General features: G+C 41.4%; 1 protein-coding gene and 1 long non-coding RNA gene across 10 annotated transcripts in view; one reads left to right on the top strand and one right to left on the bottom strand.

The window, feature by feature from the left end:
* SEPTIN10 (septin 10) overlaps window positions 1-17472 on the top strand; it is a 50268-nt gene that overhangs the window by 15635 nt on the left and 17161 nt on the right. For 6 of the 9 annotated variants that reach the window (XM_086326735.1, XM_086326736.1, XM_086326732.1 and 3 more), the window contains exons 2-8: window positions 2356-2424; window positions 6304-6421; window positions 6831-7026; window positions 8900-9086; window positions 12235-12396; window positions 13843-13939; window positions 15051-15219. In XM_086326735.1, the coding sequence (XP_086182861.1) occupies window positions 2356-2424; window positions 6304-6421; window positions 6831-7026; window positions 8900-9086; window positions 12235-12396; window positions 13843-13939; window positions 15051-15219 (998 nt within the window). Of the gene's footprint in view, window positions 1-2355; window positions 2425-4086; window positions 4149-6303; window positions 6422-6830; window positions 7027-8899; window positions 9087-12234; window positions 12397-13842; window positions 13940-15050; window positions 15220-17472 lie in introns of those variants that run through there. The other 3 variants (XM_086326738.1, XM_086326739.1, XM_086326737.1) reach the window with 1 other exon arrangement.
* LOC147363237 (uncharacterized) overlaps window positions 15312-17472 on the bottom strand; it is a 31101-nt gene continuing 28940 nt past the window's right edge. Inside the window, exon 3 of the long non-coding RNA XR_015136852.1 lies at window positions 15312-15462. This is a non-coding gene — a long non-coding RNA (uncharacterized LOC147363237). The remainder of the gene's footprint in view (window positions 15463-17472) is intronic.

Raw genomic sequence — 17472 nt, 5'->3', positions numbered from 1 at the left:
TGTCCCCTTGTTATTTTATCTTCAATAATGTCTTTGTTAATTTATTAAAAACTGTTTTCATTCTAAAATCTGTTTTGGAAATCTGACTAGCCAGGTATACCAGTGGAAATATTAAGAACAACTATTTATAATAGTTTTATGTGACTCATTTGTACTTCCTCATCAAACCATTTATCCACAGAGATTTTAAGTAGGCTTTCTGGCAGGTGTTCAGAAACACAGGAAATGAACGAACAAAAGTGAATACTTGATATGAATTCATATAAATGACAGAAATGTAACCTTGGTTTTATTAGTCAAAGTTTAAAGTTTAATAATAAAGAAGTACAAAACCTTATTTTTTCTAAGCAAATTTTATGTATCAATGATACTGCTTCCTAAGCAGCATTTCACAAAAATTTCAGTATGCTATCCATTATACTAAAAACCCAAGACTACTTACTGCAGTTTTTTAAAGACTAATCTTCATTAGAGTCCTGTAGTTGATAAAATTAAGTTAGACATGCAGCACCCACTCCCATCTAATGCTGGCAGACACAGAGGCTCTGCTGTGCTCAGTCTCCCTCCATGGTGCCTGGTGTCCTGACAGCAGGTTCCACCCCAGGTGGACACTCCGGGCCTCATCCTGCAGCTCCCTGCTCCACTTCTGGCCTCTTCATAACGTCACAACAAGAGATGATGAGCCCTTTGTTTCCAGCAAACTCTTCTACTGATGGTTCACTTTATCCAGATAGGATACTCCACCTCACTTTCAGGGCTCAGAGATGTTTTTTTTTTTTTTTTTTAACATCTAAAAATTATGTATTTTTTTTATTTTTATTTTTTTACTTTACAATATTGTATTGGTTTTGCCATACATCAACATGCATCTGCCATGGGTGTACACGTGTTCCCCATCCTGAACCCCTCTCCCACCTCCCTCCCCGTACCATCCCTCTGGGTCATCCCAGTGCACCAGCCCCAAGGTTCCTATATCCTGCATCGAACCTGGACTGGTGATTCATTTCTTATATGATATACATGTTTTAATGCCATTCTCCCAAATCATCCCTCTCCCACAGAGTCCAAAAGACTGTTCTATACAGATGTTTTCTATCTTAAGTGCCGTCTTGCCTGAGGCTGGTGTCTCCTGGGCCAGCGCTTTGTCGTCTTCCCTCTTCTGTGTGTGGCTGTGACCATGGCTGTCTTCCCAGTGCCCTGGCTCCTCTGTGCTGGCTCAGACTCGGGGTGTGCTCTCCAGCTCACGTGACACATGGTGGCAGGGGTAGGGAAAGTCAGGGCAGTGTGTGTATAGTTAAAGCCACACTAGTCCAGTTCTGGTGGGCTTTGTATCAAGGTGCTTTTCTCTTATACATACAACAGTTCCTGTGTTCACCCCGAGACCTGGCTGTCTCTTAATACACAGCGCATTCCCACTGGCCAGAGCCACTCCCAGCACAGTGCGCTCAGCTGGCTGCTCAAGGTGCCTGGTGAGGTCCCAGGGCCCACCTTCAAGAGCTCACGTTACCCAGAAAGTACCACGGGAAGGGGTCATTAGTGTTCTGTAGAATGCAGTCCTGGCCACCCCATGTGTTGGGGTTCAAGGTGCCCTCCCTTGCCACAGCATCAGGTTCCCCTTAGTCCCATGTGTAGACAAGCTGCTGTTCACTGCAGTGCAGCTGTTGTAGTTAAAGACGGTGCATCTGCATGTTGTGCAGTTTACAGAAGGGGCACTATCCTGGGGGGAGGGAGGGAGGAAGGGAGGGAGGTAGCTCATGCTCTGCTGACGCGGTCCCCACCATAGATTAGGTGGCAAGGACAACCACTGCAGATCGCCAGTCATGAGCCACAGACACTGTGCATTCACACTCCAGGCTGCCTCTACCCCCAAGGGAGAGAACTGCCAGCTTGCAGGAGTCAAGGGAGGAGGGAACTTAGTCTGCTCTCTGTTCTCATTCGCCACTGCTTGCGCTTTTTCATACTACATCCATGTTATTGTTCCTTTTTAAAAAGGACACGTTTTCTCCATGTCCTGTGCTGCATGCCAGGATGGAGTGCTCTTGAGGCAGCATTACTCTGAGAACCCCACAGCTGCTTGGGCCCCATCGGCCTGGGGATGGCTATAGCAGGGGTTCTGTGATGATAACTTACATTTTTGTGAGTGAAGGTGTTAGTGCAATAATGTGTATCATGTGTTGACTATCACATGGTACTGACCTCTGCAGACATCCTTCCAGCAAGAAAACCTTGTGTAGATCACAAGTCAAAGCCTAGTGATAATGACAATACTAGAATTCCTTTTTAATGTAACTATTAATATATTACTTAGATATAGGTTTTTTTTCTTTTAAGTAACATCTGTGTTTTCTTTTTCAGCTCTTTCAGTCTCACATTACAACAAAAACAGCTCATACGTCCTCACAAGTATCTGACCATGAACAGAAAGTGAGTATGTCTCTTAAGTAGACCAGACCCACCTCATACTGTGGATGCCTCTGTGGTTTCAGGATGCGGTTAGACAGACTTGTTGTTGGTACTCACCTTGAATGTGAATTAACTGTTAACGTTGATCCAAGTTCAAAATCAGTAATCGACTGAATCACTGTTGAGTGGCCACAGTGTCTCTACCCTGCCTGATGTCAAGCAGATTCAGGTTCCAGCTCTGCCACAGCGGTCGGGGAGCTGGCCCTGCTCTGGCAGGTGTCCTCATAGACTTCAGTGATGACAAGGCGTGGTGCCATGGGATGGCCCTGTAGGAGCCTTCCTGAGCACAGCGTCAGACTTTCATGGTTCCAAGGGGGTTCTGAATGTACTTGCGCTGGAGGACAGGTTTTGGTAGTTTTTTATTAAAAAGTTATTTAAAAAGAGAGGAGTAAATTTAATCTGGTGAACAAGGTGAGTTTTTTTTTTTAAAAGAAAACTGCAAACATGAGCATAGGTGATCATGATTGGTTTCCTGTAGTTTTGTGCTCTGTAGTCTCTTCTCTTCCTCCACACATGCTGAAGTCCCCATAGTTTTGATAAATGGTGATTTGTTCATTCTTGCTCTCTTACTGGTAACAGTAGCTTATCCATCTTTATTTTACCACCTCACAGACTTTCTGAATTACTCTTAACCTGCCTTCTGACACGCTGCTTTGCTGAATCTACTGTAATTGCTCGGTGACTGGTGCACTGAGTGCCCACTGTTAAGTCCTCATGTTCCCCAGCCCCTCCTCTTTGTTAAATTGTAGGTAAGTAGTAGACAGTCACAACACACGCTACTTGGTGACTGCAGCCTTAGACCAGCTAGTGTGTATCCTTCAGCTTGTTCTTCTGAACAGTGATTCTGGCGATGCTAAGTCCTCTGGCTTCCCATGTAAATTTTACAAGGAGCTTGTCAGTTACTGTATTGACAGCACAGAGTTGGGTCGTGCTCTTTCATCCAGTCTGACAATTTCCTTTTATTTGAAAAGCTTAGACCTTCACTGTCCAGTATGGTGGCCACTAGCCACACCTGGATATTTAAATTAATTAAAATTAAATAAAATTTGAAAGTTCCTTCCTCAGTTGCAAGTGTCACAACCAGGTGTGCCATGTCTGCATGTGGCTAGTGGTTCCTTTGGCAGCTTGGCATTGTCCCGGAAGGGTCTACTGGACAGCTGGCTGGGACCACTTCCTTGTAACTACAGACGTGGCTGGTTTCAGTCTGCCGCCTGGCCATTTATGTCCTATTTGTCCCTTTTATTCTTTCATTTTTTTATTTTCCTGCCTCTTTTTGAATTAATGGAGTGTTTTTATGGTTGCATTTTATCTCCATTCTTGGCTTACTAGCTAAACTTCTTTTTTTTAAAACAGTAGTTGAGGGGTACCTCACTGCCTTTGAGCAGGGTGATGGCAACTCATGGACAGCGCAGGAGTCTTACAGCAGGGTGATTCCTCCCCTCCCATCTTCTGTTCTGTCATGGTCATGAATCCCGCTTCTCCATGTATCGTAAGTCCTGCATCACACTGTTGTTAGTGCTTTAAACAGTCAATCTACATTTTCAAGAAATTAAAACATGCAGAAAATTCTCTTGTATTTACCCATATTTTTACCTTTCTGACAAATCTTTATCCTTTTTGTAGATCTGAATTTCCATCTGTTGTCATTTTCCTTTCTCTTGAGAATTTTTAATATTTCTTATCAGGTAAGGCCCGCTTGCAGTAAAATTCTTAGATTTTGTGTGAAGATGTTTTCATTTTGCCCTCACCTGTGAGGGATATTTTCATTGGATACAGAATTCTGGGTTGTAAGGGACTTTCCTGGTGGACCAGTGGTTAAGAATTTGCCTGCCAGTGCAGGGGACAGGGCTTTGATCCTTTGGTCCGAGAACTAAGCCTGTACGCCACACTACTGCAATGAGAAACCACTGCAGTGAGAAGCCCTCGCACCATGACTAGAGTAGCCCTGCGCCACAACTAGAGAAAACCCAGCAACAAAGACCTAGTGTAGCCATAAAGATATAAACACATTTCGGAAAAATAAAGAATCCTGAGTTGTCATTTTCTTACTTTTGGCATTTTACTGATGACGTTCTGTTGTCTTTTGGTTTACATCATTTCTTGTGCCAATACCGTGATCATTTTATGTTTTACTTGTCTGTAATATGTCTTGCCATCTTTGGCTACTTGTAGATCTTTCTCCATTCTTACTTTTAAATGGTTTTTTCTGATGTGCCTGGCTGTGGATTCCTTTGCTTTTGTTTGTTTGCAGTTTGTTGAAATTTTTGGATCTCTGAGTTCATGCTGAAACAATTAGAATATTATCAGTCACTATTACTTACAAATTTCTGTCCTCCATCCCCTGCTCCCATTTCTTCTCCATTTAGCATTCCCACTAAGTGTGTTAGACCATTTAATATTGTGCCAGTTTTTTAAGGCTCTGTTATAGTTTTATATTTTCTATGAGAGATGGACAAAGATATTTAGTATGGATATGATATTGAACAAGTCTTTCTCCCATTGTTTGATCTGCTGTTAATACTATTTTATTTTGGATGTTGCATTTTTCCACTCCAGGAATTTCATTTGTCACCTTTTGTTGTTGTTGAGAGCTTTCTTGTTTCTCTTATAATTACCTGTCACGTCACCTGTCATATATATCTCTTCTGTAGAGAAAGAGAACATTTTTCTTTTTAACATATTTGTCAGAGTTAAAGTTCTTACCAGCTAGTTCAACATGTGGCTTATATGTGGATCTTGCTCTGCTGCCCGTTTTCTTCTTCCTTGACTGTGAACTGTGTTTTTTGCTTCTTTCTGTGTAGTACTTTGGTTGTACAGTTAGGTGCTGTGGATGACACACTGGAGAGGTGCTGGACTGTCTTCTTCTGAGGAGTGTTGGCCTCTGGTCCAGCAGGTACTAGCTGAGTCACTGGCTGGTCACACTCATCTCTGTTTACAGCAGGTCTACTTCAGTTGTGCCTTCAGCACGAGGGAGGATTTCTGAGTGCTGGGACCTGATCCTTACTCCTAAAATGAGACCCATGTAGGTTTTCATGTGTTTACTGAGTCCTTTAACTTATAGACTTAAAGTCTAAGCTCCCCAGGCTGGCCATTCCAATTCCCATTTCTCTGTTCGTGTGTAGGTCAGCACTCAGCCAAAGACTTGAGGGGTGTGTGTGAGCCAACTGTGGACTCCCTCCTTTCTGGAATTTCCCCTTTCAGCTGACCTGCCTGCCCTTGTCTCCACTGGCTTCTGAACCCAGTCAGCCTAGTTCCCTCCTGAGCTCTGTCTGCTTGTACAGCAGCGGCTGGGTCTGCCTTCAGGGGAGAAGCTACAAGGGTGTGTCCCTCACTCCACAGTCTCTCTGCCTTTGGCTGCAGTGACTTGAGGGAACTGACTGTAACTAACCAGCAAGGAGGCTGAGTGTGACATAAGTTATGCTGTCACAACTGTGAGCTGGAACTCCATCTGTAACTTTGTGCTGTACCTCTTTCACTTGACATTGTAATGTGACAATTTATATCTAAAATTCATCATAAACATCTTTCATGACTTTTACACACCACACTCCATTTTGTGAGTGATTATGCCATAGTTTGAGTATTTTTCTGTGTGGGGAAATCAAATATTTTAATGTTTAAATGGTGTCAGGCTGTCATAGTAGGAAGATAATAAGAAATACATGTTTTGAGGGTCTGGACACAGGTTTCTCACAAACCAGTTGTATCCTGGGGGAGGTATAATGATCAAAAAAGTCTTTAGTTTTTTTGATAAATTATGTCTGTGCTTTCCAATATGCCTATACTCTGTCTCAGTAAAACTTTAAGAAAACTGTTGCCATTGTTTTTGTTTCCTTGCAGCAAAAAGACAGCCCTCGCTCTTTAACCATGTCTGGCCATGTTGGTTTTGAGAGTCTGCCTGATCAGCTGGTCAACAGGTCCATCCAGCAAGGCTTCTGCTTTAATATTCTCTGTGTGGGTGAGTGCCCAGCCTGTCCAGACTTTTTCGTCCTGTTCCTGTGCTCACCTCCTTGTGATGGGCAGTATGGTGCCCATTTGAGCAACCTGAGAGCACGAGTACAGATTTTCTCAGTTATGTAAGTTCTATCAGTTTTTTCTTAGCCGTGCTGCTTTAAGCTTTCTCTTTGCTCTTTAAACAGTTCAGTGCCTTCTTCAGAGTTCTGAGTAACTCGGCATACAGGGCTCATTTTTATGCTCAGCTTAGAATGAACCACCTTAGCGTGTACTTCTTTCAGGGACAATCCAGCCTTTGCAATATTTGAAATATTTGGGATTCATGAAACCAAATCACTGTAAGAGTTTACTGTTCTGTTCTTCATCTATCCTGTGCACCTGTGAATATGAATATGTATCTGCATTTCTTTCAGGAGAGACTGGAATTGGAAAATCAACGCTGATTGACACATTGTTTAATACTAATTTTGAAGACCATGAATCCTCACATTTTTACCCACATGTTAGACTTAAAGCACAGACGTATGAACTCCAGGAAAGTAACGTTCGATTGAAACTAACCATCGTGAATACAGTGGGATTTGGTGACCAAATAAACAAAGAAGAGAGGTACATGCTTTCCTCTAGTAATAAAACAGGTTTTTTCTTATTACAGAACATTTGCCTTCTTGCTATGTGTGCTGATTTGACTTTAATCTGTAGAAACCCATGACATTCTTCCCAGACTTCAATTCTTTAAATAATAAAGCAATATTTTGTTTTTGTTAACAAATTGACATTTTTCTACCCAGTTGTCTATTTTCTTTAGAATAATTTGAATCACATTTTTAAAGTGTGCATGGCAGCAAAAATAGTTTTAATTTTTTCCTGATATGACAGTTCAGTGTATATTAAGTAATTTTCAGGCAAGACCCGTTTTGTTGAGAAAAAAAAAAAAAAGGCATACATGGCAAATACATAATTACCAAATCCATGGTACATGAATTTTTTTGTGAAGTTCTAACTAAATTAGCCACATTAAGCATTGCAGGAAAGGTGTGATGATTCAATTTTAATTTATATTTTGTATTAGGTTACTTTTTTTGTCATTATTTCTCCTATCTTATTACAAAGATGATTTTGACTTAAATATGAAATTTAAGCCATAAAAGGAGAAAACAGACTGAGGCAATGACTGTTCATTCTTTTTCCTTTTTGAAATTCATATATTTTCATTATTACAGGTAGTTTTCTAGGTCCCAAAAGTTTGCTTTAGAGTGAAAATATGTTGCAAAACTGACTCTCATTATGTTTTAACCTGTTCAGCACATTTGTGTGTTCTGCTATAGATTTCAAGAAACAATTTTTGTGGGCTTTCTGGAAGAAGTATATTAGTGGAGGAGGCAAAGGCCCATGATACATGGCTTTTTTTTTAGTTTTCTATATAGGAATTATGTAAAGCTTTACTTAAATTTATCCTTAGATATTTGGTATTTTTGATGAGCTCATAAATGATATCTTTTACAAATATTTCATTTTCCATTTAATGTGTGGAAATATAATTGATCTTGTACACAGAAACTTCTGTGTATTCTCTGGTTAATTCTAGTTAATGCATCTCTAATAAATTTGTTTAGGTTTTCTATGTATGCAATAGTATAGTCTGAAAATAATGGCATTGTTCTTCCTTTCTAATTTGTTTATAAATAAGTTCTATTGATGTAAAATTTACAGACAATAAATAAGATGCATTGGTTTAAGTGTACAACTTAATTTTGACAAATGCGTAGTTTTCTACCACCAAGATGGTTATAGGAAATGTCTGTAGTCTTGGGTCCTCTCCTCACATGCCCACACGTCAGTTCTTCCCAAAGCAGAGCAGCCCCTGGGCACTGCTTTCTCTTGGGGTTAGGCATTTCAGGCAGGAGGATGGATCCATGCAAGGACTAAGCCTGTCGGCTGTGATGGGCCTTCCTCTGCTTGTAAGTAAATGAGAATAAAGTTGTGCCTCTGTCACCAGTTATGATACTTCCATGTGGGTGTGCCCTTTCCTTACTATGTTAATGCTTTCCATGCCACACAAATTTAATTTCAGAAACAAGAAGTCATGGAATTTGACTTAAGTAACTTTTATGTTGCTGATACTCATGTAGGGTAATACGCCATGTCCAGCACGGTTGCAATTAGATGCTTATCCTCCTTCAGCAGCCTGGCAGGTTTGGGGAGCCATGCCAGAGGGCTCCAGGTGTGAATGAGTGTGAGAGGCACATTCAGTGTCATTTCTGTAAAATCATTTAAGGCACAGGTTGTTCTGATAGTTTCAAAGTACTGCCTTTGTACCTGCACATTTGCACATTTATTTTATTACTGAAGTTATCTATTTAGCATAGAAGTCAACTGTTTGTTCACAGGTGAAAAAACAGATTTCAAACTTTAAATTTATGCAAATACTTTATCAAGATACCATGAATATATCATATTAAATATTTAAATATTTTTTCAGCTACCAACCAATAGTTGACTACATAGATGCTCAGTTTGAAGCTTACCTCCAAGAAGAGCTGAAGATCAAGCGCTCTCTCTTTAACTACCATGACTCCCGTGTCCACGTGTGCCTCTACTTCATCTCCCCGACAGGCCACTCCCTGAAGACACTGGATCTCTTGACCATGAAGAGCCTGGATAGCAAGGTGCGTCTGGAGAAGAACCAGTAGTTGCATTTCAGGATTTAGAGTGAACTGTTAAATATATAAATATATTTATGATATGTGCATATATCTTAACTATCTCATTCTGTATATTTTTAAAACATTTAGCAAGTTTCAATTTTAGGATATTTTACAGAGAAATTCAGTTTGGAAGATGAGATACAAAGAAAAAGTGTTAACATAAAATTTCAGTCCTTTTTTAGTGATTAAATTGCATGTCAGAATATGTGTATTCATTTTCATTTAACTATAGAATTTATTTGACACTAATTTTACTTTATGACACTATTAAATGATAAGAAGCTCACTGATGAAGATTAAGGTCTAAAGTCTCATGCAGTAAATTAATTTTAATTTGAACTGTATCCAGAAAACCTATTTTTAATTTCTGAGCCAATGAGCTATATATAAATTCAGGGAGCTGTAAGTAGTAGTATCCAGAAATTAACTCACTTCAGGTTTTTTTGTTTAAAGGATAAAGACTACACGCTCACACTAAAAAGGTCTCCAGGGTTCCCCTGTGACCTCTGACCTGGCTGAGCAGCCTGTGAGCTGGCACTGGGAGAGCATGGGGTCTACCAGGGCTGCCTTCTGTACAGGAGTCAGTGTGGGAGGCAGGTGGTGGGCATTTCAGCACAGAGACCAGCACTGTGGTCCCCTGGCTGAGACAAACCTGGAGGAGCTGGAGTGAGAGTCTGTTCACCTGATGGGATATTGTAACCATTCAGCCAGTTATCTTCACAATTGAGTCTGATGTGTGGAAATCCACCCTTACTAAAGGGACATGAATGCAGGAGTGGGCAGCTTCATCTCAGGCAGACAGAGCTCCAGGCTGAGGTCTGTGTGGAGTTGTGGGGGTGACTTTCAGGGCTCCTCTGCTACTTGATCGCCCTGTGTTCTTGGCAAGTTTCCACCACTCTGAGCTTCAGTTTCTTCACTTTTAAAATCAAAACTATCTACCTCTGAAAGAAGTCTGAGGGTGATTAAATCGATAGTGCATCTTGTTCTTAAAAGATGACTCCACTGCTCTACATGGGGAATTACCTGTGCAGCTGGTGATATGACCCCATCCGCGGGGACATCTGCTTTCAGCCTGTGTCATGTCCTTCAGCTGATGGTGATGAGCTTGGCTGGGAATGTGAAGTGCTCCACACCTGCATTTACTCATAGTGGGCCCTTACACACTCTCCCACCTCCAGGGACACTGGGCCGGCCCTCGTGGTTCTTAGAATCCCAGGCGGCACCTCAGCAACAAGCACTGGGGGACTCTGAGGATCAAGGGTTGTTCCTACAGGATCTGAGGGTACACAGCGCAGCAGGTGCAGGGGGAAGAGGATGGGAGGGAAAAGGGAGAGAGGGATCAGCCTCTATCAGGGTCTGAGGGTGGGGCATCTCGGGCTTCTCCAGTTCCCTCTTTGTGGGTGACTTTAAAGCACCCCCGTGGGACCTGGGGCCTGAAGGGAGAGGTGGGTCACCTAGACTTTCTGAAAGGAGTCCTCCAGGAGGGTGACCTGTTCCTTACCTGATGGCAGCCAGTAGCTGTGTCCTCAGGTGCTGGCTGTTTATTCTAATGGATATCTGAAACAGATGCCTCAGCAGTCAAATATCAGTCAGGTTTTCATACTACAATGAGAAAGCTTAATGTCAGCTACATACACTGGGGTGCTTCTGCTATTGATCCTGGAATCAATTAGAAGTATAACTTGGCATAGTTTACTGAATATCTAAGTATATATGATACTGAAATCAAGAACTTGGCATCAAATTTTTATATACTTTGACTAACTTATCTTGAAAGGCATTTACCCAAAATTGCTGGAAAGTTTATTTCATGGTTAGTTGGAAAAATCTTTATCCCCTTTGGAACATATTTAAGACTAATAAATCCAAATGTACACACAGTAAATCAACGTGAAGCTGGAGAAGAAAAGGATGTTTAAGAATAGAAAAAGAATTATTTTAGTTTTCATTTCTACTCTGAAAATTATACCGACAGTTCACTCTTTTGACACATGTGACTACTCAGCCTGAAGTTTTTCACTAAAAACAAGCTAATAAATAACGAAAAGCCTACAAACCCTTTAATCTGTGGTGATATCACTCCTTTGTTGATACATTAATCTTACAGAACTGGGACTTCCCTGGTGGTCCAGTGGCTACCAATGCAGGAGGCCCAGGTTCAATCCCTGGTCAGGGAACTAGATCCTGCATGCCACAATGAAGACTGAAGATCCCACACTCCACAACTCGGACCCAGCACAGCCAAATAAATAAATATTTTTTAAACATCTCACAGAACTAGTCTTCATGTCCCTGCATCTCTTCCACTCTGGCCAGTGACAGGACTTTTAAATAATGCTGAAAAACTAATTCCTTTGAGTCGTGAATGTTTTTAGTTGGTATCCATAAAATTTCCCTCTGTCGACATGTGGGTAAGATTCTGACAGTGGGGTCAGATCAGATGCATTCACTGGGAAGAGGGGCTTGCTTCAGTGAAGGCAGAGGAGGCCTGTGGCCTGACCCATAGGTCTGCTGAAATCAGTCACCAAATTACTTAGTGCTGAGATTATTAACAGATAAAAATTCTTAGTGAATTATGCAGGTGATTTCAGCTCCTCTCTTACATTCTACTTATTTTGTGTATGATAGAATTGTAAGAGACAGAGGGGGAAATGTGAGATTTCTGAACCTGACTTCAGATGCAGGATGAACTTTGTAAGAGCTCTGCTTCTGAAAAGCAGTTATTACCAGGCCAGCATTTGCAGGAATGGCTGTGTAGGGCTGTCTGGTAAGAATGAAGCAGTGATTTCTACATCAGGAGCCTTCAAGCTTTTCCCTTGAAGGGCCAGGTAGTACATACTTCAGGCTTCACAGGTCATGGGCCTCTGGTGCAACTGCTCACTTCTGCTGTTACAGAATGAAAGTGATCACAGGAAACACATGATGTGTAATGAGTGGGCTTGGCCGTGTTTCAGGAACTCTTTACCTATGTAAACAGGCAATGAGTGGACCATAGTTTGCCTGTCCTAAGGAAATCTGTCAGAGCTTGAGTGGTTTTGAATTCAGAAACTTTGTTATTAAAAAATAAACCCTCGAATCATAAGATTTTGTTTTTCTTTATTCTTAATAGGTGAACATTATACCAGTGATTGCCAAAGCAGATGCCATTTCTAAAACTGAATTACAGAAGTTTAAGATCAAGCTCATGAGTGAACTGGTCAGCAATGGTGTTCAGATATACCAATTCCCAACAGATGATGAAACTATTGCTAAGATCAATGCTTCAATGAATGTAAGCTCTTAATTGAATAATTCTGTTTTATATACAAAAAAAGTGACATTGCTACTACATTTGTGAGCATTTTTCTTCCCTCCCTACTTTCACCTAAATGAAGTGATACATTTGTGAGACTGGGATTCTCCTTCTGTGGAACCATTTTTTATTTCCTTAGTAAGAGTCCTTTCTGTCCTGTCTTAAGGACAGGAGAAGACGGCACAGCCTCCCTCTTGAGAGACTTTACAGGGAGCTTTCTAATCTGGTATTTAAGCTCCTCCCTTACAGTATCACAAGTACATGTGAAACATTCACATAACTTTTGTGTTTTAATATAGAATATATTTAGTATATATTTTAATTATACATAACAGTATGATTTAAAATGACTAAGTCCTTTGTGTTACTTCAGGCTACCAAATTTCTTAAATACTTGGTTGGATTTTGACAGATCAAAGGTTTTGGAGTTCTTGTGGAACTTCCTAACCTCCCTGAGACTGTTAACTTACCTATAAAATGGGGCTCCCCATTTTCCTGAGACTGTTAACTTACCTATAAAACAGGTAAATGTTTTTAAAACAAAGGAGACAGCTTTGTTCACTGGTTGGCAGTGACATTCAGTACCTGTTCATTCCATTTCTCCTCTATTCCTTTTCTGATTTTTTCACACTTTGTCCATATTAAGATACTTAAACTAAATATATAAAAAGCTGACTTATGTAAAGGAAGTGATAATTCCTGTGTGTTAAACTCTTTATATCTGATTTTGTGTGTGTGTGCCCACCTGGAATACATTTTCAGAGGGTAACAATTAAGAGATTACACAATCATTAAATATTAAACATAATACTGTTTACATTAGATTTTCCCCTAAATTAATCCTCAGTGTCTGACAGGACAGTCTCCTCACTGCCATTAAATACAGCCACTGTGTCTTTTTTCACAATCTTCCTCTTGCTTCCTCTTGCTGTGCTATTTCTTCTATTCTGCTTGCTCTGTCTCCAGCTTGGTTGTGTCTTCCTGCCACAGAGATCTCTCCCTCCTCTACATTTCTGTAACATTTGTAGTTAGCATAGTTTGGGACTTAAATACTACTTGATATTGGTGTTATGTATGTATGTATACCCTAAATATAGTTATATACTTTAGTTATATGATGTGTATGTGATTTCTTCAACAGTCTTTTATATCCAAGACCATGAGGTAAATGATACCTGTGCTAGAATTCTTTTTTTTTTGTATTCTTATAGCAAAGTTGGAATGCATGTGGGGCATTCTCAGTAACTACTTTTCTCTGTAGGGCCTGAGGATGACCATAGAACAGCTGGCATATATTCACAGGGCAGGTTTTAAAAGCTAAGGCATAGCAGACCATTTGACTTTAACACACTTGTCATTTAGTAAATGTCCTTTTCTCTGTTGCCATTGGTATGAGATGTGATTGATATGCTGGCTCCTTTGCAGGGACACCTGCCATTTGCTGTGGTGGGAAGTATGGATGAAGTGAAAGTTGGAAACAAGATGGTCAAAGCTCGCCAGTATCCCTGGGGCGTCGTACAAGGTAAAGGAGATCTACGAGGACATGTGTGCTTGCCTGACAGTCTAAAAGCTGCATTTAGTGCATCCTCGGAGGCAATGCTTATTTTGGGTTCTGACTAGCTGTCAGAAGGGCTGGCTGTGTTCTGTTTTAGCCACGTCTGCAGAGCCAAATAGAGCCTCCCCACTTCTTGTGTTAGACCAGTTAGTTACCTGTCAAGGTGTGCTAAGACACTCAGAAGGTAGGAACCACTAGTTGGGTACTTTGAACAGAATTTGAGTGTAAATAGTATTGTTTAAACATAGTACATAAATTAATTACTAGTTAATTCTGGAACACAATAAACCTTATAAACTTATATATTTTTACTTATAAAAGTATTGCCAACTATTTCCCAAACAGTCAGCCAAATGAAGATTTTTAGCATGTATCTAACATTGCAATGAGTATGAAATTAACTGTCTGGTTCATTCACTCATGGTACTAACTAATGGGGAAATAGACTACCCCTGCTGATAATGGTTTCTCAGTGTTGTTTTTTTAATTGACAAATTTTTTAATTAGTGGAAAATATTTACAAAACTTAACATTTTTAATGTTTAGAAAATATAAAGATAATTGTATTTACAACTATTGGTCACAATTAGGTACCTGACTCAGGACCACAAATGTGGCATAGTGGTTGTACAAGGATTTGATAATCACAGCAGGCACAGATGGTGTTGTTGAGTGTGCAGAATTTACCACCTTGAAGTTTTAGTGAAAAAATGTTATATACTCTTCTCAGGTGGTACGTGAAATGTCCTAAGGATGGTTTATAAACTGGTAACAAAATATTAGTGAAATTAGTGGAGCATACAGTACCAGATAGAATATATTTCTTTCCTGTTTCCCTTGGCTACCAAATTTAAGCCAGCGCTCTGGTCTGTTAATGAGCACTGCCTGTAATTTGGTGTGTGTGATACAAGAAGTGCTTCCTTGGCTACTTGGGTGAAACAGCCATAGCTGTTCGTCAGACTGATCATTTCGCTGTTGCTTATTTCAAATATGTTTTCATTTACTCATCCATTCAACAAATACCAATTGTGTGTCAGGACTGAAAGTCACTATTGGTATTTTCTCTCTCTCTGGCTAGTGGAGAATGAAAACCACTGCGACTTTGTCAAGCTCCGGGAGATGCTCATTTGTACAAATATGGAGGATCTTCGAGACCAGACCCACACGAGGCATTATGAGCTGTACCGGCGCCGCAAGCTGGAGGAGATGGGCTTCATGGATGTGGGCCCAGAGAACCAGCCACTCAGGTGAGCAGCCAGCCAACGGAGGAGTGGGTGGCAGGGAGGATGGTACCTCTTTATCTGTCCAGGATGACAGGAGAATCTCCCACACCATGAAAGACCACTTAATAATGATTTATTATCACGGTTTCTATGCTGCTTGAATCACTGGAAGGCTTCTTGCTCTTGGAGGTCTCCAAGTCCTCATCCGACTCAGGGAGTTACGTAGAAGGAAGAACACAAGGTAGAATCTCAGGATTCCAGTACCTGCTGAAATAGAAACCAAAGGAAAAAACTCTCATTATTTGATTTTAATTTTGTATTTATATGAAAAAAATGAAAGTATATTATTATTTAAAAAGTTGGAAGATGAAATCATTAAATAAAACTATGAAGCTGTTGTCTCTCATCCTGATGGAAGTTCTGGAATGACTAAATGTAGGAAAATTTCTTATAAAGGAAGCATGAACATTTTTGTGGGGAGTCAGAGATTAGACTAAAGGTATTACCATAAGTTACAGGAACTATAACTTGCTCAGTGGTTAGAGCATGAAGTGTTGTTGGAACTTCTTTTATTATTCTATATGCTGATACACTCCTGAGGTCTTTTTTTAAAATTAAACTATGCAAACGTGCTAAATCAGGTTTATTTTTATGTCACATTCCTAAACAATTCTGCTCAGGACCAGCACTGTTTTAAATCTGCTATGGGACCAAGGGTTCCTCGGCATCTCATTCTGACTCTGCAGCCCCTCCGTGGTGTCCTGTCTGCACCAGAGCAAACACCATGAGAGGGGGGAGCCCTAGAGCCAGCTGCCACTGCACGTGACCTTTGGGAAGGTTTAATATCAGGTGAGGCTAAACACTTTTCCATTCTACAGATTAATGAGTGTTTTAGCTCTGGCAGCGTAATAAACTAAGAATTCTATATAGCTCACCCTCCTCACCAATTTTGGGCGTGCTATAACAGACTGGTTCTAGTAAAGTGATTTTCTCTGCTGAAGAGAAATTGTCCAGCACTGGCATCCCTAGTGTTTCCCAGAGGAGGCTTCATTTCTCATTCTTCCAAGTCTGAGGTTACACAGGGGTCTCTGTGTGCATGAGTGAGAAGAGGGATAGATCAGTTATCAGTCACCTGTGGGTGATGTAGAAATACAGGCTCGGAATTTCTGGATATGGAATCTAAGAATCACATTTAAGTTAAAATCCGCATCCAGCCCTTTGTCAGGTATGTCCTGCTGGTCAGTGGGTAGATGTGCACCATGGGATAGAGAGACCCTGCCTGTGGAGGGCCCCAGAGTGGAAGACGCTCCTGCCCTGTTATGATGAGCAGAAGCTGGGCATGAGGAGACCCAGGCGGGAGGCTGCTATGGGCATCCAAGCACAAACACAGGGGGTTGGTAGTGGTGGTGGCAGGGGGATGGTCAGATGCGTGTTTACCCTTCCAGGGGAACTGGAAGGTGAACTTAATGGGACTCAGGAAGGGAGAGGTGGGCCATGTTGAGGGGGACTGGGTTGTGCTGTCACTGTACAGCAGTGCAATATAGTCCATTCGCTTCCTTTGCCATTCTCAGAAGAGCAGGCCATGTCAGTCATGATTACGGTGCTGGCCAGGGCTTGCAGGTTCGAAGGGAGAAAACCAGCAGTTTCATTCTACTGTTGGAGTGGAAGGATGAACAGACCATTTCCAGTCTTTCTTCCAGGACAGTGAGATGTCTTATGGGCCCAACTTAGGACGTGTGCCCATGTCTTGGCAGGGTGGGCGTGAGCCTGACTGGCTGTCCCACCAAGACGCCTCCTGTGGGGAGAAGTAGAATAGCAATACAACTGGAGACAGGTGGTGGGCAGGCAAGGTGAACAGCCATTCTTTTAGTATTTCTTCAGTTTGGGAAGCATTGTCCACTGGACAGGTGGAGAATGGGAAAGGAGGCTCTTCAGTGGATGGTAGGTGAGAGGGTAGGAGCAGTGGCTACAGGCTGCTGAAAGAGGATGGATGGCAGAAGCAGGAAGGATAAGGACTCCACTCGGGGATGGGGGGGCCTGCCTGCTGCCCAGGAGCTGGTGGGCCTCTACCCTGCCCTGGCCTGCAAGTCCTAACGAGACAAGATTCCCTGGGCCAGGCATGCACAGTATCTCTCCTCTTCATGCTTTCTCATTTGTGGATACACTGTTTGATAAAACTTCTGTCATTCTTTCTAGTCTGGGGTCTTAGGAAGGTTTCAGGAGTGTGGTTTCAAGAACTTATATTCCGTCTTTTGGGGGATCTTCCCATTTACTTCG

The sequence above is a fragment of the Bos grunniens genome, chromosome 11 (assembly GCF_055505025.1).
Source record: "Bos grunniens cultivar Pamir isolate PY7600 chromosome 11, Bosgru_T2T1.0, whole genome shotgun sequence".
NCBI lineage: Eukaryota > Metazoa > Chordata > Mammalia > Artiodactyla > Bovidae > Bos > Bos grunniens.
This window is presented reverse-complemented; position numbering and strand designations above follow the sequence as displayed.